At 36.0% G+C, this 12,410-nt stretch overlaps 1 protein-coding gene across 3 annotated transcripts in view; it reads right to left on the bottom strand.

Moving 5' to 3' along the window:
- The window catches only part of PCID2 (PCI domain-containing protein 2), a 42,653-nt gene extending 30,466 nt beyond the window's left edge, over window positions 1-12,187 (bottom strand). For all 3 annotated transcript variants that reach the window (XM_069821050.1, XM_069821051.1, XM_069821049.1), the window contains exons 1-3: window positions 12,049-12,187; window positions 9,408-9,449; window positions 9,010-9,131 (exon numbers count right to left, since the gene is read on the bottom strand). In XM_069821050.1, coding sequence (XP_069677151.1) covers window positions 9,010-9,131; window positions 9,408-9,449; window positions 12,049-12,156 — 272 coding nt within the window. In that variant the 5' untranslated portion in view covers window positions 12,157-12,187. The remainder of the gene's footprint in view (window positions 1-9,009; window positions 9,132-9,407; window positions 9,450-12,048) is intronic.
- Between the last annotated feature and the right edge of the window lie 223 nt (window positions 12,188-12,410).

Genomic DNA, 12,410 nt, shown 5'->3' with positions numbered 1-12,410 from the left:
AATCAATGCAGTGAAAGTATAAAGACAGCCCCATATGCATAAGTAATCACTTTGTAATTCAAGAAGGCGTCTTGTTCCATCGGACCCTTGCCACTTAGTCACTCGTAATGAGTGCACCTCTGTACATAGTGTTGGACATTGTGTCACTGTGACATATTCTGTGACACAGTACATGAGGATAGCCCACCAAACGGGGAAACAGAGAGGTAGAAGGACTCAATCCGGGATTGGAACTAGAATCCGATGTGGCTTAATGGATAAAGCATCAGCGTGTAGAGCTGAAAACTCAGGTTCGAGTCTCGGTACTGGAGAGAATTTTTCTCCATTCTACCCATTCTTCATCATATGTTAATGCAAAATTCCTGCACGGAAATATCATATGTACTTACTTCGGTACATCATAGTAATATTCTAAAAGAAGTTTCAGCTATGCTCTCAATATCTGGTGCAGCAGAAGAAGAGGGAGGGAATAGTAGGGTGGAAAATATCCCACCAAATCCCTTCTGCTGTTGCTACCACATTGTTAGCCAACATCTGTCACTTATTTTTTTAAAACTTGATAAGATGTCTATTTACCTCTGATTGAGGTTCTGGCTGATGTGTACATCTATTATCATGCAGTACATCTCACTTGATATGTGTCAAAGAAAGAATAATTGTATACATCTGAAGTCTGATTAGTGTAATATATTACTAGTCAGTGATGTATGCAATAGAGGGGAAAGGACACTCTAGCCCATTATCTCCTGGCTTAGTTGTCTCAAGAGTGATGCCTTATTGGTGTCGTTTATAAGATTCAAACCTGTCTTGGGATATAAAAGTAATAAATTGCAAGAATTGTTCTTGTTCCGTTCCGGCAGGGAGTGTAACCCACTACATATTTTAGTGAATAACAAATGTTTTCGACCTTAATAGGTCATCTTCAGATTCATGTATATGAAAGCATAGTACCGGTTAATCATGATTTGTTTCGTGTGAGCTATAAATGTAACAAATAACATACAGCAGTTAAAATTTTAGGTTAAAATATGCATAAAGTAAAAGGACTAGCTATAATAAGCATTGTGTGAACCCACACCTGTGGAGAAACGGCTAGTGCATCTGACCGCAAAACCAGGTGGCCCGGGTTCGATTCCCAGTTGGGGCAAGATATCTGGTTGAGGTTTTTCCGGGGTTTTTCCTCATTCCAATATGAGCAAATGCTGGGTAACTTTCGGTGCTGGACCCCGGACTCATTTCACCGGCATTATCACTTTCATCTCATTTAGATGCTAAATAACCTAAGATGTTGATAAAGCATCGTAAAATAACCTACTAAAAAAATAATAAGCATTGTGATGACAGTCTTTACAATTTTAAATAATACATATGTATGTACTGCGTGAGAGCTCACTATCAATAAACTATGACTTCTTTCATATGAGCTCTACACATAAAAACAGGGCAAAATGTAACAAATATCATAGGTCAGTTAAAAGTTTTAAGTTGAAACATATATACAAAGTCAAAGGACTATCTTGTGTGATATTGTGAGCATCTTTACATTTTAAAATGATGCCTGTAAACCTGCAGATGACTTATTAAGGTGTAAAACGTTTGTTATTCACTAAAATATGTAGTGGATTACACCCCCGCTTGTATATTGACAAGTTTACAGATGGAATAATTCCTGCAATTTATTGCTTTTATATTCATCTGACTTAATGGAAAATATGTTATTAAAATTGTCTTGGGATAGTTGACTGAACAACAACAACAAGGTGTCTATTGTATAATACAACTCTAGACTGAGAAATTAATATCAAAGTTACAATCAATCAATCTTTTTAATGTATCCAGCAGTTTGCTGACAACATAAAGTCCACTATAGTGCACTGTATGTAGTCTATTCAGTTTTTGTTTTTCATGAGAAATGAGGGGTATTTTGATCGGTGTTCATTATAGATGCCTATTGCTAGTAGCCAGAGTTGGGGTGTAGTCAATATATACTGCAGATCTGTGTCTTCTGCAACTGGTACTGATAATTTTAATTTACTTCTTTGTGGTTTATGGATGGACAGTATAGAAGAATGTGTTCCAGATCTTCATCATGATTATTACACCACAGACAAGTAGGATTATCAGAAATGTGAAATCGGTGTAAGTACAATTGTGTGGCAATGTGCCCTGTTCTGGCGCTTGTTAAAAATGTTTGCACATGTCTGGGCAAGTTTTTGTACATTTCCAGGTCATTTGGTTTCTTTTGTACAGACTGTAAAATTTTTCCTTTGTCAGAAGAGAGCCAATTGTTGATCCATAGGTTTATAAAATGAGACTTTACTGAAGCAAAAGCACTGGATAGATATATCACTTGAAGAGGTCTTAGTTGCAAATATGTTGCCTGTTTTTAAATATTATCAACTTTCTCGTTTGCAGATATACCACAATGACTAGGTATCCATTGAAATGTTATTTCCTTTTGGAGGTTTTTAGTTTACTTAGATGTTTCTGAATTGGAATAATTCTATATGTGTATGGGTTTGGTACATATTTAATTATATTAAATATAGCCCCCTTGGAGTCTGTAACTATGCAAATAGATTTTTTAGAAATTTGAGTAACACACTGAAGAGCAGCATCAATAGCTAGCAATTCAGTGTCAAGACTGGAGGAGGATGAACATGATATGAAATAACTTTCTGATATTTTGGAATATAATATCCTGCTCCTGATGTCCCTTTATTAGAATTTAGAGATCCATCTGTATGAATTTGAAGGTGATCCATATATGTGCTCCAGAGTAGTTCTATGCCATCTAACTTAAGAATGTATGAAGCATCATTTTTGAAATGATTTCCTGAATTTGTATGCTATGTTCTGGAATCACCCATTTCCATGGAGGAATTTCGTTCACAACTGAAGTTTTAGCAATGAGTGTGTCTGTGATATAGATTGGTATTTCTTCTTTGTTTATTTTATATAAATTACACAGGATATTATCTGACAGTTTGAAGAACATCTAAGATCTGGATGAGGCTTGCAATTTTAAATGTATATAAAAGTTACAAAAAAATAAATAAATGAATAAACAAGTAAGTGAGTATTGTAAATAAATAACTGATGTGTCACTCAACACTAAATTAAATGTTTCGCCAATCAACTTCACTTCAGTCTTATAAAATAATACATTATTTTGCCAATTAATTCATGAGAATTAAAATGAAATGTAATTTTACATGTAGTATCTGCATAAAGATTATTTTTTTTTGTTCCTACAGAATACGTCTATTACAGTAACAATTAATCTTTACGTAGATTCTTCGAGCAACAGTGCATATTACGGTGGAATCCCGGCCACCAAGTCACTCAACTGAGTGCGCTCCTTGTATAATGGCAGTTGACTTAATAAAAATGTCAACATACATGTCGAACTGGAGTCAGGCCACAAATGGAAAAACACTGGAGGGAAGGAATTCGATCCGGTGCTGTGGATTGCACTTCGGCCTAGCTCAATGATTAGAGCACTTGGTACGTAGAACCAAGGACCCAGATCCGATCCCCGGTGTCGGAGCGAATTTTTCTCCTCTAATATTTATTGTCTACATGTAGACTAATTGTTACTTTATGTGAAGGATGTCAAGTGCAGGCATGCTGTACTCTCGAACAAGGAGTTAAGAGACCTTCTGCTTACAGAACCGCATGCAAGCATATGGTTAAATGAGATTCTACATCACTGTTACACAAGCTAATTTTTGGTCATTACTTTTGTTTCAGAAGAGACTGAGATGAGACTGCTAAGACCCCTAGCATGTTATATTCTTTTTGATCATAAACGGAATGTTGGCACCACAACCATCACTGAAACCATAAAAATTTACCGAGGTAACTGGTATGGACACATCACAGATGCCCAGTGACAGGCTACTCAAAGACTGTTTGCTTACAGACCTAACGGGAAGAGAGACCTTGGAAGACCGAAAAAGCAATGGAAAGACCAGCTCACCTGAGGTGGAACAGGCCAGAAGGCCTAATCCTTGACAGGAATTGATTGACTTCTGTTTTAGGGCAATTTTGATACTTTGTAGCTCACCAACATGCTATCCCTAATGATGGCTAAAAGATGTGGACTAAGAATACTCTTTCTATCTATGACAAGTACGGTAGCCACTTTCGCCACTGAGAATAATGAGAGTCAAAATTCGTTGTTTTCATTCATAACCATTCCTTTTTTATTTCACTATTCTCTTAGATCACAGAAATAAGTCAGGGCTGATACGATTGTATGACGATAATTGTCATTTTTCAGTGATCTTGGCTGTTGGATTTGAGGTTCGCAAGGATTTGAAGGCCAATAAAATTCTTATCATGGCTTCTTCTGAAAGGTAAGTAAAGCTGGAAGTTCCATGTCATAAATTTATGGTATACAAAGGAACTAACTTATATCCCTAGTAGAGTGTTCCAGGCAAAATTCGTCAGCTATTTCTCGATCATATAGAAGTTTGACATTGAATAACCACTTCATTTGAAAGCGTAATCAAAATAATAACTATTTCCACAATATATAAGCCATGATAGTACAGATGCCATACTTCCTTAATCAAACAAAAAAAAAACAGTATCATGCTTAGACCATCTTTATTTCCATTCTCACAATGTAGGAAAAAATAGAAAAAATAGGTATATTGGCTTTGTTTTGTATCAAATCTCAAGATTTCCAGTCTGTAGTTAGTTGTTCTACCAACTGAGCTAACCTAGCTCCTCTAATCTGGACACCACAAATCTGATAAGTTATGGGAAGTCAGTGTTGTCCTATCCCTTTGATAAAAATAATCAGATGGAATGAAATATGGTTGGAGAGATACAGGCACGGCTCATCTTTAGGTTCACTGAACCCCCTGTCTCTTGAAGCCACTCATTCTCTTCATAATTAAGAGTAACTATAGAAAGAAACTGCAGGATGTTCGGCTTCTTTTGGTTAGACCGTTAGAGCATAAGTGAGTTATAGCCAGTAAAGTCGGGCAAAATAGTTGCATCTGGGGGTTCATGCTCAGACGTGAACCAGCTAGACCTTTTAAAACAGCCTGCGGCAGTGGGAACACGCTAAGAAGTAGAGGAAAAGTGTGTAAAGAAAAACCGCTGTTGTCGCCAACGAAATCTTTGGCTCCAACTCTGTCCTTCTCTGTCATTCACACTACCCTCGTCTGTCATTCACACTTCTCTCTCTAAAGCAAGAGGGCTATCCAACTTGCTTCAAAGCTGCCTAAATAGAATAGGTTTCTCTTCTGTTAACACTTTAGAAGGGATGAGTGTGGGGGAGGACTAGCTCATGAATTTGTAAGAAATGTTTTTAGCAAAGCACTGAAGCAGTTATACAACATTGGGTGGAATGCATAAAGTTGTAGTATTACCACAGTCTAGTATATACAGTCGCGAAGCTCAATACGTAGTAAATATGCAAACATTAGATAGTTGCTCACCACTAGGATTGCTAATATCGCCTCATTACAGGCAATGCAAAATAGAACTGTCACAGTCTATTGTTTCTAGCACCCTCAAAACTCAAGCTTCGTGACTGTATAAGTAGACTGTGGTATTACCTTTTGCTTTGACTATAGAAGGTACTTGAAGTAAAGTATATACTTCGTTTTGTATGCATAAACCTCATACTTCCACTACAAAGTCTGTACTATGCGGCAGTAGTATACACTATCAAGAGTATTCGATTATATCGATTATCGACAGTACTTCAGGTTTATCTGCTAAGATTCATTAGTTTTCGCCTTCCATGAATTTATGTTAATTTCTTCTGTCATATTAAACAACACAAATGCATATGCTGAGCAAACGAAGTCTCAAACAGGGCAGACTACAATTTTTCTTAGTTTACACTTAGAAGTAGAAGTATATACTTCTTGTTATGCATATAAATAGTGGTTTATACTACAGATTCTAGCATAAAACTAAACACGGCCTTCCAGATCGACTTTCTGCTACTCAGGAAAGAATTTACTATGGATTTTTATACATAAAGACTGTAGTATATATTACGAAAACTTAGCAAAAGCATTTACTTCAAATTTATGCATACCATAAATTGTGTTCCCGCGGCACGAACTTCTATATAAGTACCTACCGATACTAATAGTGAAACTAATGTTACTGTAAATACGTTTTACGTAAGAAAGTGTGTTTCTAGCAATAATAAAACGTGTGATTTGTAATTGTGGAAAATAGCGTTATACATTTTATGTAAGGACGTTGTGCGTTTTTAACTAGGCCTATAATAAAACTTGTGATTTGTAATGGCGGAAAATAGTGTTAATGTTCTCCAGACAATCAACTTTTCAACTCTTTCATTAGAAAATAAACTTGAAATAAAGGCTCTGGGAGGACCACTTCCACTTTTATCAATTTCTCAGGACTGATCATGTAATGGGTAAATCATTTTGTAGAGTGTTCAGGCCTCAAATTTATGAAAGAAATAACTGGATCTGTGGATGTGAAGTCACAAACAAATTGTTCTGTTTCTCGTGTTTGCTCTTTGCTAAAGAAAGTGATGCTAGTTGGGTTAAAACAGGAGTGTGTGATTTAAGTCATCTGACTCAAGAAATTAAAAAACACGAAGAATATGTGGTTCATAAGAATGCAACATTGGATCTGTCAATGCTTGGAAAAACAGATATCAGGGAACAACTCGACACTGTGTTCAGGAGAAATATTGAAAGACATAATGACGTGGTGAGAAAAAATCGGTATGTGTTATCGAAAATTATCGATTGTTTCATTTTTTGTGGTGAATTTGAATTAGCACTGCGAGGACATGATGAAAAAACATCATCATCAAACCCAGGGATCTTTAGAGGTTTAATCAATTTCACATCTGCGTTACAAATCACATGTTGGCAGCAAATCTTTTCGACTCGAAACATTTTCCAAATTATAACAAAATGTTCCCCGAGAAAAATCTGAAATCTGTAATAGAAACATACCCATTTCTTAAATTATAACAGCTGAAATCTGAGTTGCATGTGATCTACATGAGAAATGACTTCAGAAATGTGTCCGGTGTCGCTCTTTTGCAATTTCTCATAGAAAATAACGTGGTAGTGTCATTCAGTGAAGTGTCGAAGCGCCTGAAAATAATAGCAACAGTACCTTTGTCTACCTCGGAAGCAGAAAGATGTCTTTCTACATTAAAGCAGGTGAAAACGTTCCTTCGAAACACGATGGAGGAAGAACGTCTAATGGCCTTAGCAATGCTATCAATTGAAAAATCCATGTGTGGATTTCAACGAGAGAGTGATCAACATATTTTCAACAAACATTCGACAGCAACACCATCTTTCTCCGAATTACTGGGTTAGGTGATTATTTGATTCTTACAGTTTGATTTTATGTTTATTTTTTCTGAAAACGAGTTCATGTACATGAAAACAGTAATGCTATAAATTAATGTCGCAACTTATTTATGAGTACCGATATTCAATATGTGAATGCCCAACATCAAATCTCACGAGCCGCTACTGGAGAGATATACAGTCAACTCTGGATATAGTGAACTCGGTTATAGTGAACATTCAGCTATAGTGAACCTAAATCTTTGGTCCTGACCCACATACATTAAAAGCACATTAATATTTCCATTTATTTCGCTTCGGTTATAGTGAACCTTAAAAACTGAAGTTACAAGAGTTGCATCCTGACAAATTCTTATTTGAAGTCAGACCTTCTTGTATAAAATTGAAAGAATGTATTGAGAACAAAGTTTCTTACTCCTTTAGTCAAAGGACAAAGGTAGGATTAGTGATACCTAGACAATGAACTGTAAATTGTAAATTCAGGCAACATGTGATGATCTTGCCCCACCCACTGTCGAAGGGTTGCCTTTTATTCTCAGAAACATTTCCATTATGACGGATAGCATTGAAACAACGGAAAATGAAATTGCTTTCTTTTATTAAAAGGGGACGGACATTATGTCCATGTCCAGAGCATAAATGAAGGTAAGATTCTGATGGCTTTCAAATTCCATCAACCCCCTCCCAGTTTCCATTAAGTGACCTAGGAAATTCCAAGGCTGAGTATGCAGTCACACCATAACAGCGTTTGCCATTTCTATCTGATCTGTCTGTTTCTATTGTTCGAACAGTGAATTTACTGTACAAGAATGTCAAAGCGTAAAGTGTTCTCTTTGGAAGATAAGGCGAATATTATAAGTGGTCTTTCACAAGTGGACGTGGGTCAACAGCATAGTTTAAGTAAATCAACTGTGAGTTACAGTATAGGCTACAGTATACAAGTATAATTCATTCCACAGAAATGAAGTATTTTAATTACTATATAGTATTTTATTTTCTTGTTCAAAATTTCATTAATTCTGTCATTTAAGGTTAGGGGAGATTCACTTCAGATTTAGTGAACTTCGGATATAGTGAACATAATATGCAAATCTGCAGAGGTTCACTATAGCCGGAGTTGACTGTGCATGGAAAAGTATCATTGAGTGGCCAAGGCTGAAATCTGGCTGTAGATCCAGAAAAAGAAGAAGAAATGAGCTAGTACTCACATTATCACCTGGGTAAGGGTTTATCTGTTTCATTTGGTGGCGCTGGCATTGCTTACACAGCATAGCAATACTATACAGTCTGCATGAAATGTAAAATGAAGCATGGGATACACAATGCTCTGGATGCAAATTCAATATAATTTTGAAGTTTAACACATGCACAAATTAATAAAGTGATTATAAATTAAGTAAGAAACGGAAGTTCTTCGGCCAAGATACACATGTCGTTTTAAAGGTAGCACTGTAACCTCAGTAAATCACTTCGTAGTGCAAGATGTACTTGATATTATGAGTAATGTAATCATATCAACAAACCTCGTAGTTTCTCATCCAGACACAAAGAATAAACTTGCAGCCAGGTTATATCAGAATAACACATTTATGACTCATTGTCAGCATCTGCAAATTATACTTAGGCCTAGATACATATCAGTAATTAAATATAAAATTGATGCATTACCTACCTCAAGTGAGCAGCAATGATTTCATCGAGTGGGGGTTCGAGAACTCTTTCGACAGCTGATTCTGGATTTTCAAGCTGTAATTTGCTGCTTGCAACGTGAGCATGACGAAAGGAAATGAAATCCTAAAATGTTGTGGGAAAACAATACACACTCTTAATAGGCCTATAAGTGAATACAAATCTGTAAATCTTCACCAACCGTTAGACAGCCTCTACATGATTTATACAATACGAAATTAATGACAAAAAATATATAGGTCTACCTAAACTAAATTAAACCAACCTAAAGTCTTGGCTCGTTTCGGAGCTACCTACATAAAATTGTTATACCTTCTGAATTTATTTCAATTAGGACTATCACACACAAGCAAACATTTACGTTATAATGAAATTTCTTACCGACAGAGAATTTCCATCCTTGTTTCGGCATGCACTTTCAATCTGAAATTGTAAATGAATTAACAGTGAATCTTCGATCCCAGTACACACAACATACGGGAGTAAAAAACGTACTTAAATCATTGAAAATAACCTCAAAATTCTAGCACACCATACTAGAGGCAAGATGTGACATCTACAAAATACTAACCCAACCAAGCCTTTCCCAAATACCTTCCTTTCCTATATACGCGATCGGTAATTTCCTAGAAGACGGGCAAAATCCAACATGGCTGACGAAAACTACCAAAAACCTTCTGCCAACTATGAAGTTCAAATGTCACCAAACATCGCAAAATCAAAGATGAAAAATCAAATATATATTCATATTTTTATAAAGAAGAACAAGCCCTCCAAAAAATGAAAATATATTTAATTTCTCGCCTTTGATTTTTTTGGCGTTTGGTGGCATTCGAACTTCATAGTTGGTAGTACTTTTCTGGCAGTTTTCGTCCGTACTTTACCCCCAAAAATCACTAAAACACAAAACAAAACATAATAATTTATCATCTTATCAAATAAAATTCAATTCTCATCGACATCTTCAACGACAACCTCTTCACTTCCAGTATAAATGACACAGGCTTTAAGGTAATCTAAACTTAAACCATGCACGCAACAAAGAACTAAACCAACACTTTGTCGTACAGTCAACTTTGCATAAATAAACCACGTGTTTACACTAAATGAAATTCTCTTCGTTCATTCATTCATTCATTCATTTATTTTATTCCATAGATCTTACATGAGCAATGAAGCTTTAAGATGTGGAACATGTCAACATTTTACAATATTACACTTACAATTTTTACAAATTTTTATATTTTTACAATTTAGTAATTTTCTACAATTTTTACAATGTTGTACAATTTTTTTACACTTATTACATCTTAACTTCTACAGAAAATTCAGTAAATAATTCCTTTAAACCACAGGAAAACAGATTTCTTCTCAACATTCAACACAATCCTTCTTCACCAGCGAAAGAACTAAACCAAAATCGACACAAAATTTAATAGATAAATTTCAGAACACGGTTTCCTTCCTTTCCCTCTTACTTCAAAATTCCAATCTTGTGCACACAAAATAAATTATTGGCACTGAAAAGTGGCTTTTCGTAAGCATGATGATGCGCATTTGACAAATGCAGACAAATCTACAATGTAACACCACTCACGTCAAACAACCAAGAACAACAGGGCGTCATTATACATGAAAAATTAATGAAAATTCTAGAATAAATGATAACTATAACCAATCAAATCGAAAGAAAATCACAAAAATCATAAAATGAGAAACTTTCAATAGCTTTTAGCCATCAGACACAACACAACACCACTCACGTCAAACAACCAAGAACAACTGATAACGTCATTATCCATTCAAAATTAACGAAAATTCTAGAACAAATGACAACTATAACCAATAAAATTAAAAGAAAATCACGGCGACACCTACTACAAAAACCTAGAACTAACATGTAAAAGTCACTAAAAGATCACTAACATTTAACTCTGAAATAAAGAAGTTGGTAATACTTACTATATTCAACCAAGTGCCCGTCTTCTATGAAATTACCACGCGATCGATATTTTCAGGCATTTTTATACGAAATCATTACGCAATCCTCTGGTAACACCATCATGTTGTACTATGCAGGAAAGCACTCCTTTCTTTTATTTATGTATATAATTTACCAGAAAGCCTATATGCCTGGCATACCAAAAGCCTGGACAAATTTAACCTAACACTAATCCTCGATTTTACGAAAGCGCGCTTATTTATTTTTCCAGATATTTATAAAGTCATACCATCTCTGTATCATTTCATCATGAAATAACGCAACATTAATCAGACGTCAGTCCCGCCTGGTGCGTAGCGAGATCGAAGATTCAATTGAATGAATTTATGTAAGGCAGAAGTAGGCCTATATAAACAATTCACGATTGCCTACTTATTCGGATAAACTTCAGAACACAGTTATCCTAACTCCCCTCTTCCCTCAAAATTTCCAACCTTGTGCACACAAAATAAATTGTTGCAGTGCCTTTTCGTAAGTGTGATGATGAGCATTCCACAAACAGACAAATCTACTCATTTTTTTTATATGAAGATAAATTGTTCGCACTGAGGAAACGGTATACTGAACCCTTCCACTTATTCATTCTGAGTCCACACCTGTGGAGTAACGGTCAGCGCGTCTGCCCGCGAAACCAGGTGGCACGGGTTCGAACCCCGTCCGGGCAAGTTATCTGGTTGAGGTTTTTTTCAGGGGTTTTCCCTCAACCCAATACGAGCAAATGCTTGGTAACTTTCGGTGCTGGACCCCGGACTCATTTCACCGGCATTTTCACCTTCATATCATTCAGACGCTAAATAACCTAGATGTTGATACAGCGTCGTAAAATAACCCAATAAAATAAAATAAAAATATTCATTCTGATTAATTATAGGTTCTCCATCATGTCAAATGGGATAGATTTGTAGTGTGTTAAAGTTAGAGTGGACACAAAGTTCCACAATAAATGAGACTACTTTGTTAAATGAATTTAACAACTCCTCTATCTGTTCACCTTATTTATTGCCTATTGATCTACATTACCTGTTGCAGGTACTGGTTTAGACTCAAATGTGCCATTATATTACCCAATTTTCTAACCTCACAACATCTACACGCGCCATAACGGTGAACCAAACCAAACGTCAACATTCAGTGTCGCCAACACGCAAAATATATTTTCGTAAACAACATGGCTGAAACAGGGAAAGGAAATTCTTTTGCATTCTGTGGCAATGGTACCATACTCTACTCGTTGATACAGAGAAGAAGACTCAGTGATTCACGAGGATTTACCAAGCCCCTACACTCTCGGCTGCGCGAACGAGGAAACCGGGGCAAATTGAACGCTGCGCTTGCCGCCATATTGTTGGAGAGCAGACGCATAATAGTAGTACGTAAATCAT

This window comes from Periplaneta americana, chromosome 3 (genome assembly GCF_040183065.1).
Source record: "Periplaneta americana isolate PAMFEO1 chromosome 3, P.americana_PAMFEO1_priV1, whole genome shotgun sequence".
NCBI classification, from domain to species: domain Eukaryota; kingdom Metazoa; phylum Arthropoda; class Insecta; order Blattodea; family Blattidae; genus Periplaneta; species Periplaneta americana.
Note: the sequence above shows the minus strand (reverse complement) of the source record. Positions and strands in the feature narration are given on the sequence as shown.